This window comes from Stegostoma tigrinum, chromosome 1 (assembly GCF_030684315.1).
Source record: "Stegostoma tigrinum isolate sSteTig4 chromosome 1, sSteTig4.hap1, whole genome shotgun sequence".
In the NCBI taxonomy this organism is placed as follows: Eukaryota; Metazoa; Chordata; class Chondrichthyes; order Orectolobiformes; family Stegostomatidae; genus Stegostoma; species Stegostoma tigrinum.
In genome coordinates, this window is record NC_081354.1 from 141,269,198 (window position 1) to 141,283,331 (window position 14,134).

Below are 14,134 nucleotides of genomic sequence, written 5' to 3' on the forward strand. Positions count from 1 at the left end.
TCTGAACCAGATGGGTTTTTCCAACAATAAACAATAGATATGGATTCACGGTCACCGTTTAGACTTTTATCCAGATTTTTATCAAATTCAAATTCCACCACCTGCTGTGGTGGGATTCAAGCCTGGGTCCCCAGAACATTACCTGGGTCTCTGGATTAACAGTTTGGTGATAATCCCACTAGGCCACTGCCTCCCCAGCCACATCTCTCCTTCTTAACATCTCCCCTCAACTGGGCAAAGATGACCCTTAGGTTAAACTATCAACCACCATCTCTCTCTAAATGTCCTCTGGGATTCTAGTGACTTTACCATACCTTTTACCTATTTTACAGCCTTTATTTTAGCCAGTAAAACATTTAACAGCTCAATCATATCAAGGTCACTAATAATATCTGAAATATTACTCTTCCTTTTTAGGGAATTATGTTGGTTGCAAAAAAGATCAGAGCACTTTTTAAAATGGTGCAAAGTTAGAATTGGAGAGATTTAAGCATCCAGATAAAATTATTTGAGGTGGAAGAAATAATTTAAAAGGCTGATAGGATGTCAATGTTTATATCCATATGATTGAAACATAAGGGGAAAAGGTTTTCTAAAACTAAAGAAAAATTCTAGTGACGCCAAATCTGGATTATTGTAAATATTGTATTGGGAATCGCATCTTCAGAAAAAATGGCTTTGGAAGAGAAAGAAAGACAGACTCGCATGTTTTAAAGCACTTCTCACAACTGAACATCTCAAGGTTCTTTATAGGTGGGGCCTTGGTTTATCATTTCATCCAAATGACAGTGTCTCCAAAAATGCAATGTTCCTCAGTGCTGCACTGCAGTATCCACCTCAATGTTTGAGCTCAAGTCCCATAATATTCTTGAACACAAACTCTATGATTCAGAAGTAAATGCACCATCAACTGATGCACACAAGCGCAAGAGATTCACCACAGTTATATTATGGACAGAGACCACGTTAACTTGGCTAACAGTTTCTGGATCATGGGGTGATTCTGTTGAGATTTTGAGAACTTTAAAAAGGAATTAAGAAGACTATGCTGCTGTTGATGAAATGTGAGCAAAGAAGATATCATCTAAAGATTAGATTTTCAAAGTTAGGAAACAAGTCTTCATGCAAAGGATAGGAGAAGTGAGAATATTTTTCATTAAAAGCATCATATGTTATCTTAATTAATAATTACAAATCTGAGATTGAATCCATGGACAGCAAAATTTGTTAAACAGCTTGAGCTGTTGTGGGTCAAAGGGATCAAAACATTGTCAAAATTCTGAATAATTTTCTTCAGGTATACAAACAAATCCAAATTCTACTGACCACTGATAAACAGAGGTCATACATATAAAATCATGAGCAAAAGAACACAGGGAGAAGTTTGAAGAATTTGTCTTGAACAATAGAAAATTCATTTGGAAATATTAAATATATTAAAAGATAATGTCAGGTATGAATCAGAGTATGGAAGTTGTTTGCTTTTGGCAATACTGAACTTGGCTTTTATCCAATTATACCCATCTTCTTTAATGGGGAAGTAAAGGTTTAACCAAGCAGCTCAGGATCAATCTTTTCCATTTCACTTAGTTTTTTTTATCCATGCGATGTCAGCATTATTGCCTATCCATGATGCCCGAGAGGTGATGGGGAGCTGTCTTCTTCCGAAGCAGTCTGAAATGTGAGCACACCCACAATACTGTGAGGATGGGAGTTCCAGGATTTTGACCCCTCAACAGCAAGGGAGTGACAACATAGTTTCAAATCAGATTGATGTACAGCTTGGAGGGATACATATAGGCAATGGTGTTTACGTACAACTATTGCGTTAGTCCTTCTGGGTGATAGATGTAATGGATTTGGAAGATGTAGTTGGAGAAGCCTGACTGAGTTGCTACATTCAATATTGTTAATGCTACACGCCTGTTGCCACTGTGTTGGTGGTGAAAGGAGTGAATTTTAAAGTTGATGAACAGAGTGCCATTCAAGCAGTCTGCAACCATCAAGCAAGTGGAGAGTATGCCATTACACTTCTAACTTGAGCCATAGAGATAGTTTTTGGGGAGATAGATGAATGACTCACAGCACCATTCTGAGCCTATTACCTACTCTTGTAGCCACAGTATTTATATGACTAGTCCAGAATAGTTTCTAGTCAATAACAACACCAGGATGTTTTATACAGGGGGATTTAGCAATGGGTGGTGGGGGGGATGATTAGATTCTCTTGTGTTCGAGATGGTCTTTGCCTGGCACTTGTGTGGCACAATGTTACTTACATTATCAGCCTAAGTCTGGATTTTGTCCAGGTCTTTCTCTAAATGGACATGGACTACTTCACTATTTGAGGAGTCATGAATAGTACTGATAGTTATGCAGTCATCATCAAACAACCCCACTTCTGACCTTATAATGGAGGACAGGTCAATGATGAAGCAGCTTAAGATGATTGGGTCTAGGACACAAGTGGTCCCTGCCTCTGGATTAGAAGGCTTTCATATCCCACCTGCTTCACAGGTGTGTAATAACACATCTGAACAGATTTATGAAAGGTATGTGCCCTGAGGAACTTCTGCAGTGATGTCCAGGAGCTGAGATGTTTGACATCCAAAAACAACTTGGTGCCAGGTGTAATTCCAACCAGTGGAGAGGTTACCCCTGATTCCCAGTGACTGTAGTTTTGCTAGAATTTTTTGATGCCATATTGGTCAAATGCCTCATGACAAGGGCAGTCATTCCCATCTCACCTCTGGAGATCAGCTCTTTTTCCTACACGTTTGCACCAAGACTATAACAAGGCCAGGAGCTGGTTGGCCTTCGCTGTACCCAATCTGTGCACTGATCAGTAGCAAGTCATGTTTTGTAGCAATTATCACTCATTCAGTCATTTTAACTGTTTAAATTCTTAGGCTTTTTGCCTCGTCCTGTTTTTTTGTTGACAGGACATACCTTGGAAATTTTTCCTCATTGTGAGGCAGATGTATGGCTAGTCTTCAAAAGTATTTCTGAAATGCTGTTAAGCCCTATTACCTGTGCAGTACTAGCCTTCAACGATTTCTCGATGTCATGTGGAGTGAACTGAATTGGCTGAAGATTGTCATCTATGATGCTGGGCACCTCAGATGATTCAGAGATGCATCATCCACTTTGCACTTTTGTCTGAAGATGATTCAAATACTTCAGCTTTATCTTATATATGTGGCATTGTGGTATTATGTCTGCTAATGGACCAGTTATCCCAACATATGCTCTGGAGAGGTTTCAAATCAGAATATGGCAGATATTTTAATTCAATGTTTTAAAAAACTGGAATTAAAAGCTAATTTAACAGTAACGACTGTTGATTATAATTAAAAACCCATCTGGTTCATTACAGTATAATAAAATGTGAGGCTGGATGAACACAGCAGGCCAAGCAGCATCTCAGGAGCACAAAAGCTGACGTTTCGGGCCTAGACCCTTCATCAGAGGGTTATCTAGACCCTTCATCACCTCTCTGATGAAGGGTCTAGGCCCAAAACGTCAGCTTTTGTGCTCCTGAGATGCTGCTTGGCCTGCTGTGTTCATCCAGCCTCACATTTTATTATCTTGGAATTCTCCAGCATCTGCAGTTCCCATTATCTCTGGTTCATTACAGTGCTTTCCAGGAGATAAACTGCCACCCTACCTGGTTTGGCCTGCATGTGGCTCCAAATCCACAGTGATGTGGTTGATTCTCAATTGCTCCCTGCGCAATTAGTAATGGGCATCAAATACTAGACACCCACATCCCATAATTGAATAATGAAATAAATCTTTTAGAGCCAGAGTGATGTACAGAACGGAAACACAACCTTCGATCCAACTCGTCCATGCCAACCGGATATCCTAAATTAATCTCGTCCTGTTTGTCCACATTTGGCTCATATCCCTCAAAGCTCTTCCTAATCATATACCCATCCAGATGCCTTTTAAATGTTGGAATTGTACCAGCCTTCACCACTTCCTCTGGCAGTTTGTTCTATATACACGTCACCCTCTGCATACAGAGGTTGCCCCTTAGATCCTTTTTAAATATTTTCTCTCTCACCTTAAACCTATGCCCTTTGGTTTTGGACTCCCCTATCCTCAGGAAAAAGACCATGGCAATTCACCCTATCCCTGCCTCTCCTGATTTGATAAGCTTCTATAAGGTCACCCCTCAGCCTCCGATGTTCGAGAGCAAAAAATAGCTACAGCTTATTCAACTGAATAGCTCAAACCCTCCAACTCTGCCAACATTCTCGTAAATCTTTTCTGAACCCTTTCAAGTTTCACAAAATCTTTCCTATAGCAAGGAGACCAGAATAGAATGGAGTAAACAAAAAATGAGCTAACCGATGACCTATACAGCCACAATGTGACCTCCCAACTCTGATACTCAATGCACTGATCAGGGTACCAAATGCCTTCTTCTACAGTGATGTGCTGAATTGTTCCATCATCGAGGATGGGGATATATATGGAGCCACCTCATTCTGTTAGTGGTTTAATTGTCCACCACCATTAATGACAGGAGATTGCAGGACTGCAGAGTTTAGATTCAATCTTAGTTTTTTGATCACCTAGCTCATCACTTGGCTTGTATAACTTTATAAATGCCCCTTGCTCCTTCACCTTTTTAAGAGTGAAGAATTGAAGTCTATTCAAAACTTCTCTTAAAATTCAAACTTGAGATTGAAAGTCAGTTCCAGATATTTATAAAAGTCAAAATACTACAGATGATGAAAATCTGAAATAAAAACAAAAATAGTGGTGGCCAAAATCAGCAGGCCTGGCAGCATCTGCCAGAAAACGGAGTAGAGTTTTTGGTATCCTTACTTTAGTAAGAATGTATAGAAATTGCATCAGAAGCAGTTCAGAGAACAAAGAAAAACACAGGGCCTTCACCTTAGGCCCACCAAGCCTACGCCAACACAGTTTAACCTTCCATATTAAAACTGTCTTCACTTACAGGATCCATATCCCTCTGTTCCCTTCCTATTCATATATTTGTCCAGGTGCTTCTTGAATGCTGCTATTGGGCCTACTTCCATCACCTCCTCTGACAGCACATTCCAGGTACTCACCATCCTTTGTGTGAAAAGCGTCCCTTGCACATCACTTTTAAACTCCACCCCTCCCCGACACCTTGAACCCGTGTCCCCTAATAATTGACCCCTCCACCTTGGGGAAAAGCCTCATACTTTCCACTCAATCCATGCCATTCACATCTTATAAACTTCTATCAGGTCGCCCCTCACGTTCCTGTGAAAACAAGCCCAATCTATCCAACTGCTCTTAATAGCTAAAATCCCCCAAAACAGGCAACATCCTGGTAAACCTATTCTCTCCAAACCATCCACATCCTTCTGGTAGCATGGTGACCAGAACTATATGCAATAATCCATCTGTGGCCTAACTAAAGTTCGATAAAGCTGCAGCATAATTTGTCTGTCCTTCTACTCAATACCCATTCCAATGAAGGCAAGTATTGGCCATTTTTACTATCTAATCTACGTGCATTGCTACCTTCATGCCTCTCATGATCTTACACAGTTCTGTTAAGATCCCCCCTCAGTCTCCTATGCTCTAAATTTAAAAGTGCTAGCTTGTCCAACTTCTCCCCATAACTCAGTCCCTTGAATCCTAGCAACAGCCTTATATATATCTTCTGTACTCTTTCTAGTTTAATAACATCCTTCCAAAAATAAGGTGACTAAAACTGAACACAATAATCCAAGTGCAGACTTACCAATGTCCTGTACAACTGCAACATAACTCTCCAACTTCTATAATCAGTACTCTGACTGATGAAGGCCAGTGAGCCAAATGCCTTCTTCACTGTCTTGTCTACCTCCAACTCCACTTTCAGAGAACCTCGCACCTGAACTCCAAGGTCCCTCTGTTTCACTACACTCCCTAAGGCTCTACCATTCACCATGAAACTCCTACCTTGACTTTCCAAAATGCGATACTTCACACTATATCTATATTAACTCCATTTGTTGTTTCTCAGGCCACTTCCTCAGATGATCAAGATCCAGCTGCAATTTCTGATAACCCTCCTCACTGTCCACAATACTGCCTATTTTAGTGTCATCTAAACTTACTAAAAGTGCCTTGTACATTCTCATCCAAATCTCTGACATAGATAACAAATAGCAGTGGGCGCAGCACCAACCCCTGAAGCACATCACTAGTCACAGGCCTCCAGTCAAACAAGTATCCTGCCCCTCTTACTCTCTGATTCCTACCATCAAGCCAATTGTATATCCAATTTACCATGGATTCCATGTGATTTAACCTTCCAGAGTAGTTTACCATGTGGAATCTTATCAAAGGCCTTACTGAAATCCATACAGATGACATCTACTGCCCTGTCCTCATCAACACTCCTGGTCAATTCAAAGAACAATAACAATTTTATGAGACATTGTATCCCACACACAAAACCAACTGCTCCTAACCAAACCCTGTCTTTCCAAATGCATGTATATCTCATCCATCAGAATTTTCTCAAGTAACAAACCTACCACAGATGTTAAGTTTAGTGGTCTATAATTCCCAGGTTTTTCTTTGCAGCCCTTCTTGAATAACGGCACAACATTCACTGTCCTCCAGTCTTCTGGGACCTCAACCATGGCTAATGATGATGCAAATATATTAGCCAGGGATTCCGCAATTTCTTATCGAGCCTCTTGCAGGGTTTTTGGATATATCTGGTCAGGACCAGGAGACTTATCCATCTTCATGCATTCTAATACTTCCAACACCTTCTCTACTGTGATATGGACTATCCCAAGGTGTCGCCACTAACTTCCCCAAATTCCCACGTCTTCATGTCTATCTTCACGGTAAACACAGAGGAAAAATATTCATTGAGGACCTTGCCCATCTCCTGCGGTCCGACATATTAATGACCACTTTGGTCCTTGAAAGGTTCTATTCTCTCTCTAGTAATTTTTTCTCCTTTAATTTACTTAAACAAACAATCTCTTTGGATTCACCCTAACCTTCTCAGCTAAAGTCATCTCATGACCCCTTTTCACTCTCCTGATCTCCTCCTTTACTAAACGTATTGAAGCTGACAAGATCTTTGTGGAGTAGTCAAGATGAAGAGGACAAATAATATTAAAAGCCAAAAATTAGGTGTCTCTCATTAATATTAATATCAAGATGAAGAGAATTGCTTTCTCTTAATCTGTGAAACTCTCTTTCCCACACAGCTTCAGAGGCTGTGTCCTTGAATATACTGACGCCAAGTGAGATGTATGATCAACAAGGGAGTTAACGGTTATGGAGGGCAGACAGGAAAGCGGAGTTGAGGTCACAATCAGACCAGCCATGATCTTATCAAATAGCACAGCAGGCTCAAGTGATCAAATGATCTACTCCTAATTTTTGTGTTTTTTGTATTTTTGAAAGCCAAATGAAGAAAAAAAATGAATTCATCACCTTGTAGAGTGATTAGCTTGTTAATTTGGAACAAGACTAATGAGTGACCATTTAGCAAAATGACCCTGTATTTATAAAAGCACAGGAGGAAGTAGTGTGTAGTGGTAATGTCACTGATTTGGTAATCCAGAAGCCCAGTGTAAATTTCTGAGAATATACATTCAAATCCCACCACAGCAGCTGGTTAAATTTACTTTCGTTTAATTAGTTCATCTCAATTAGTGGAATTTGTCAAATGAGTGTCAATTGTACTTAGAGTAAATGCCCAAAATAAATACTCACTATTCTTTACAAGGAAATCTGTTGTCCTTACCTGATGAGCCTACATGCGACTCCAGACTAATATGGTTGACTCTTAACTGCCTTCTGAAATGGCCTAGCAACTCAATTAATTTGAAAGCAAGTAGAACAACAAATGCTGGCTTTGCCAAATTAAGCCTACATCCTGTGAAAGGCTAAAGAAAAAGTAGCACAGGTTTAAATTCTGTAAACTTATAAATTCTGTTTCACACGTATGCCTTTACCTGTTCTAGATTTTCTCCTCGTTTCTGCATGGCTTTTATTACATTCTCACAGGAGTATCCCATACTAACTATTGTTGCAGCACAGTGCCTCTCACTTGGAGTCAATGATTTCAGTGGATCAAAACACTCCGACTTCTTTGCTACATCAGTGATGTTTATGGTGAATTTTTCTGCAGCAGGTTGGTTTCCAGAATTAGCCTGGTTAGAAGACAATAGGAAACAAAACCCAAAAACAAGTTTATATCATGGTGTTCAATTCTAAAATCTTAAAGAATCCAGAATCTTGCATTAAATTTTTAAAATTCTATTTTTGAAGAAATCTTAGAGTATGTGTGTATTATTACTTAGGTAGCACAGAAGAGAAAACCTTTGTACAGATAACAATCTAAAGAGAAATCCTGAGTTAAATTTACAGGTAGTAAAGCCAATAAAATATTTGTGTTACACAAGTAAAGTTAAACTTACTTTAAACAACACTTCTTAACCTCATCCTGAAAAGAACATTACAATCAAATAGGTATTTCTATTTCCTATAATTAACAAAATTGACAAATTACAAGCAACTTTACAATTTAGGATCCACAAATTTATTTAACAGCAGAAAGAAGTGTATAAAGCAACAATACATTAACCTCATACATAGTCTTCTAATATTAAATTTTTAGCACAAAGCTGGTGATTAAAAAGCTAACTGGGCTCAGCTCTTTTAAAGCAGGACATCAGCAAATTTATTTCAGATTGATAAAACACATCTTCACTAAGTTTTGCATGTTACCCTTATATTGTAACTAAAGAATATCCTTACCAATACAACTTTCAATTGGTTTTGTTAACTGTGCTTCTGTACATTTTTGTCTGTTTTGTATTGCATTTTCCTGGAGCAAGTAGTACCCAATACAAAGTGGCATTGTGCAACAACCACAAGAAGTGCTTTTGCATGACTAAATTGTTTGACTGGATCTCACCATTTTACTCGCAACCAAAAGGCTGAATTCAACTTAAATTGTTATTAAATACTGGAAGCAATTTGCATGCAAGATCTTGACGATTCATTTTTAAAAGCTGAGATTTGGGCATTGCTGGCTAGGCCAGCATTTCTTACCAATCCCTAACTGCCCTGGAATGTATTCATGAGCTGCCTTCCTGAAATGCTCCGATCCATGTGATTTTGTCACACCCACAGTGCCACTGGGGAGGGAGTTACAAGATTTTGACCCAGTGAAGGAACAGCAATTATAGACCTAAATCAGGATGGTATCACCTGGAAGGGAACTTGCAGGTGGTGGCTGCCTTTGTAATTCCAGGAAGAAGTGGTCACAGGTTTGAAGGTGTTATCAAAGGAGCTGTGTTGCAACCTTTACCCTTTCAAAAATACCTTTTTCTACCTTTACGCCTTCATACCATAGTAAACAGTCAAATTTAAGCAGCACTACTGTAACAATAAAAATAGCACAATTAACAGTTGAAAAGATCTGACAAGCAAAGATCAAAGTAATGAAGCAATTTTTTAAACTTTTATCGAAGGAATATTCAGCTATCAGAGTTTGAAAAAATTTCAGGATTGCTTTTTTCAGTTGACACATTGAGAAGTTTGGTCACATGTCAGGATGCAGTTAAGATGACTCTTACTCCCTCAAACCGTCCATTCCAGATATTAATCTGGTAAACTTTCTCTGAACTACTTCCAATACATTTATGTCCTTCATTAAAAGAGATACAGTGCTCCAGATGTGATCTCATCACTGCTCCACAGAACTAAAACAAACTTTTGGACTCAGTTTCCCTCAGAATAAATCAGAACATTATTAGCTTTCTCACTTCCTTGCTTTACCTGCATTGTGTTTTACTCAGGAATCATGTACAAGGATATCCAGATCCCTCTGCATATCAAAACATTGCAACATTGCAATCTGTTACCATTTGTGTAATATATTTCATTTTTATTCTTCCGGCCAAAATAGACAACTTCGTGTTTTCCCACATTGTGCTCTAGTTGCCAGATTTTTATACAGTCAGAACAGGCCCTTTGGTGCAACTCATTCATGCCGACCAGGTTTCCTAAACTGAACTACTTCCATTTGCCTGTGTTTGGCCTATATCCCTCTAAACCTTCCTTATCCACATACCTGTCCAGATGTCTTTAAGTGTTGTAATTGTACTCTCCTCTACCACTTCCTCTGGCAGTTCATTCCAAACATGCACCACCCAGTGTGTGAAAATTTTTCACCTCAGGTCCTTTTTTAAATCTTTCCCCACTCACCTGAAACCTAAGCCCTTTAGTTTTGGACTCCCCTACCCTGGAAAAAAGAGACCTTCGCTATTCACCCTATCCAACCCCTCATAATTTTATAAAGCACTATAAGATCACCCCTCAGCCTCCTACACTCCAAGGAGAAAAGTCCCAGCCTACCCAGCTTCTCCTTGTAACTCAAATCCTCCAGTCTCGCTAACATCCTCGAAAACGTTTTCTGCATCCTCTCTGAAATCCTGCTGAAAGTAGGGTGACATATTCTGGGAGATAGCAGGAACTGCAGATGCTGGAGAATCTGAGATAATAAGGTGTCGAGCTGGATAAATACAGCAGGCCAAGCAGCATCAGAGGAGCAGAAATTTCTGAAGAAGGGTCTAGGCCCAAAACCTCAGCCTTTCTGCTCCTCTGATGCTACTTGGCCTGCTGTGTTTATCCAACTCTACAACTTATTATCTGACATTTGTTAAATCTTTTTGTAGCCTCCTTATGCTCGCTTCACAATTTCCTAACAATTTTTGTATAATCTATTAATTTGGCAACCATACCTTCTGTACCTTCATGAAAGTCATTTGTATAAACTGTAAACTATTGAGAACCTAGAGGTGATCCCTGTGGTATATCACTCATTTTTCTCTTTCTTTGCTTTAGAAGGACTGTAATGCTGAACTTTCAACTTCATTTCTTTATTTTTCTAATAAATGCCTAAAATTTTATACCTAGGCACCTTTGTACCTAAAATGGTGCCAGAAATGCTGACCTTGTACACCTTTCACTGTGCTCTTGTATCCCTGTACTTGAGTACATGTGACAATAAAACACGGTTGCTGGATAAACTCAGCAAGTCTAGCAGCATCTGTGAAGGAGAAAATAGAATTAACGTTTTGGGTCTGGTGACTCTTCCTCAGAACCAAGGGTCATCGGACCCGAAACGTTAACTCTGTTTTTTCCTTCACAGATGCTGTCAGACCTGCTGAGCTTTTCCAGAACTTTGTTTTTGTTCCTGATTTACGCATCCGCAGTTCTTTCAGTTTTTATTATGTGACAGTAAAACCAAGTTCTAATTCTAATCAGCAGGGCGTGAAGTGGCTGTTGCCTTTCTGTTGCTGTGGTGTTCTGCTAGGAGCACAGATAGTGGAGGACTGCTCTTCTGTCAATAAGTCAACTGAGCACCTAAGTGGACAGGTCCTGCCATTATTTACCAGAAGTGTGATCCCTTCCAAAGATGGGGAAATTGATCAACCTTGTGGTTTCCCTGTAGTTTCTGGAAAGGGTCCTCTTAATTGTGCAGAGATCCACAGATTGAATCCCACTGAAAATTCCCCTCCCTACTGGCTCACCAATTTGATTAGTTCTGATGACTCCAAGTCATTTACCTTGTTGCGAAAGCAATGTGTGTCAGTTTGATCACAACAGTGAACTCTTTCCTTAAAAGGAGGGGACACATAATGGTAAGTTCATCAGTTGCATTATGGAACTAAAATTCATCCAGTGTTCCCCCTGACTCTCTGGCCTTTCATCTGGTCCAATGCCTCCTCAAAATATTATAGCCCAATGCTCCAGGTATGGTTTGCCTGAAGTCCCATTCAATTGCATCCTCACCCATAAGGGTGCCTGACAGTAAAGGTTAAGACTAAAAAATAAATCGGAGCAGAGGTTAACATTGAGCCCAATGAATCTGCTCCACCATTCAATGAGATAATGGCTGATCTGATAATCCTCATCTCCTCTTTCATGCTTTTTCCATATAACCCTTGGTTCCTTTACTGTTAAAAATCTGTCTCAGCCATCAATATTCTTAACGACTCAGCCTCTGCAACATTCTGCTGTTTAAGAATTCCTTAAGCTCACTCAGCTCAGAGAAGAAAGTCTTCCTTTTCTGTCTTAAATGGGTGACTCCTAACTGAGATTATGCCCTCTGGTCCGAGACTTTCCCACAAGGGGAAACAACCTTTCTGAATCTACCCAGTCAAGTCCCCTAAGAATTTTCAATGATTCAATAAGGCCTCCTTACATTCTTCTAAGTTCCAATGACTACAACCCGATATACTCAACTTCTCATAAGAAAATCCCTCTATACCAGGGATCAATCTTGTGAACCTTCTCTGGACAGCCTACAATGCGCAATATCTTCCCATAGATAATGGAGCCAGAACTGTTTGTGGTATTCAGGAGCAGTCTAACTAGTGCCTTGTATGGTTTTAGATAAAAGTTTCCTTTTTTATACACCATTCCCTTTGAAATAAAGGCCAACATTTCAATTGCTTTCCCTATTACCTGCTGAACTTGTATGCTAGCTTTCTGTGACATATGCACGAGGACTATGAAATGTCTCTGAGCTGGTGCTTTCTTCAGTCTTTCCCTATTAAATGATGTACAGCCCCTCTATTCTTCTTTCCAAAGTGCAGAACATCACATTTTCCCGCACTGTAGTCCATCTGTCAAGTTCTTGCCCACTCACTTGACCTGTCAATGTCCCTCTGCATGCTCTTTGCGTCAACCTCGGCACTTGCCTATTTGTGTCATCTGCAAATGTGGCTATCGTATGTTCACTTTTCTCATTCAAGTCACTTGTGTACATTGTAAATAATTTTGGGCCAAGCACTGTTCCCTCTGGCACTCCACTAACGACAGGATGTCATCCTGAAAATGGCCTCCTTAACTCAATTCTCTATTTGTCAACAAATTCTCTATCCATGCTAACATGCTACCTCCAACACTATGGCTCTTATCTTATTAAATAGCTGGAATATGTGGAAACTTATCAAATGCTTTTAGGAAATCCAAATATATTACTTCCACCTTTATCTCGCTTACTTATTACCTCCCCAGAGATTTTGATGAATTTTTCAGGCACGATTTCCTCTCCATAAAACTATGCCGACTATATAATGCATTTCTAAAGGCCTTGCAATTATATCATTTATGACAGACTCTAGTACTTAGCTATAGAGAGAGGCTGAATGGGCTGGGGATATTTTCCCTGGTGCATTGGAGGCTGAAAGGTAACTTTATGAAGGTTTATAAAATTGTGAAGGGCATAGATAGGGTGAATAGCCAAGGTCTTTTCCCCAAGGGTATGGAGCCCAACACTAGAGGGCATAGGTTTAAAGTGAGAAGGGAAAGATTTAAAAGGGACCGAAGGAGCAACTTTTCCATGCAGAGGGTGGTGCGTGTATGAAATGAGCTGCCAGATGAAGTGGTGGAGGCTGCTTTTTACAGCATGTAAAAAGCTACTGAATGGGTACTTGAATAGACAGGGTTTAAAGGGATATGGACCAAATGCTGGCAAACGGGATATCTGGTCAACATGGACGAGTTGAACTGAAGGGTCTGTTTCCATGCTGTGTAACTTTATAACTCTGACTCTTAAAGCTAACCAACCTACAGTTACTTAATTCTTATAAATGTCCCTTTTTAAATAAAAGGTGTTACATTGGCAGTTTTCCAATCTCATAGCAAATTTCCAGAAACTACTATCTTAGCTTAGTTTCTTTTAGTCTCCTAGGATGCTTCCCTTAAGGTCCAGGGCACCGTTTAGTCTTTGGCCCAATTAGTTTCCCTAGTGTTAGTTATTGTATTTATTTCCTTTCTCCTTGATGGCTCTTGATTATTCAGAAATTTTGGATTGCTTTTAGTGCCTTGCACCATGAAACCTGATGCAAAGCATTGATTCAACTCATGCCAATTCCTGGTTCCCATTTTTATTTTTCCAGCTTGCTTCTTTAAGGAGCCTATGTTAACACTGGCCGTCTTGTTTTAAATAAGCTCTTGCTGCCTGTCTTGATATGACTTGCAAATTTATCCCCAAAGTTTATTTTCTCCCCCTTTTTGTTTTAGTCATATTTTTGTTGGTTTTAACACTTTTTCCAATCCCCTGTTTTACAACATTGTATGCTTTTTTCTC

General features: G+C 39.6%; 2 protein-coding genes across 7 annotated transcripts in view; one reads left to right on the forward strand and one right to left on the reverse strand.

The window, feature by feature from the left end:
- Positions 1 to 14,134, forward strand: part of LOC125459831 (kinesin-like protein KIF24) — a 151,025-nt gene that overhangs the window by 108,746 nt on the left and 28,145 nt on the right. The gene's annotated exons all lie outside the window — the stretch shown is intronic.
- ubap1 (ubiquitin associated protein 1) overlaps positions 1 to 14,134 on the reverse strand; it is a 76,081-nt gene that overhangs the window by 16,007 nt on the left and 45,940 nt on the right. For all 6 annotated transcript variants that reach the window (XM_048546769.2, XM_048546801.2, XM_048546792.2 and 3 more), the window contains one exon: positions 7,980 to 8,177. In XM_048546769.2, coding sequence (XP_048402726.1) covers positions 7,980 to 8,177 — 198 coding nt within the window. The remainder of the gene's footprint in view (positions 1 to 7,979; positions 8,178 to 14,134) is intronic.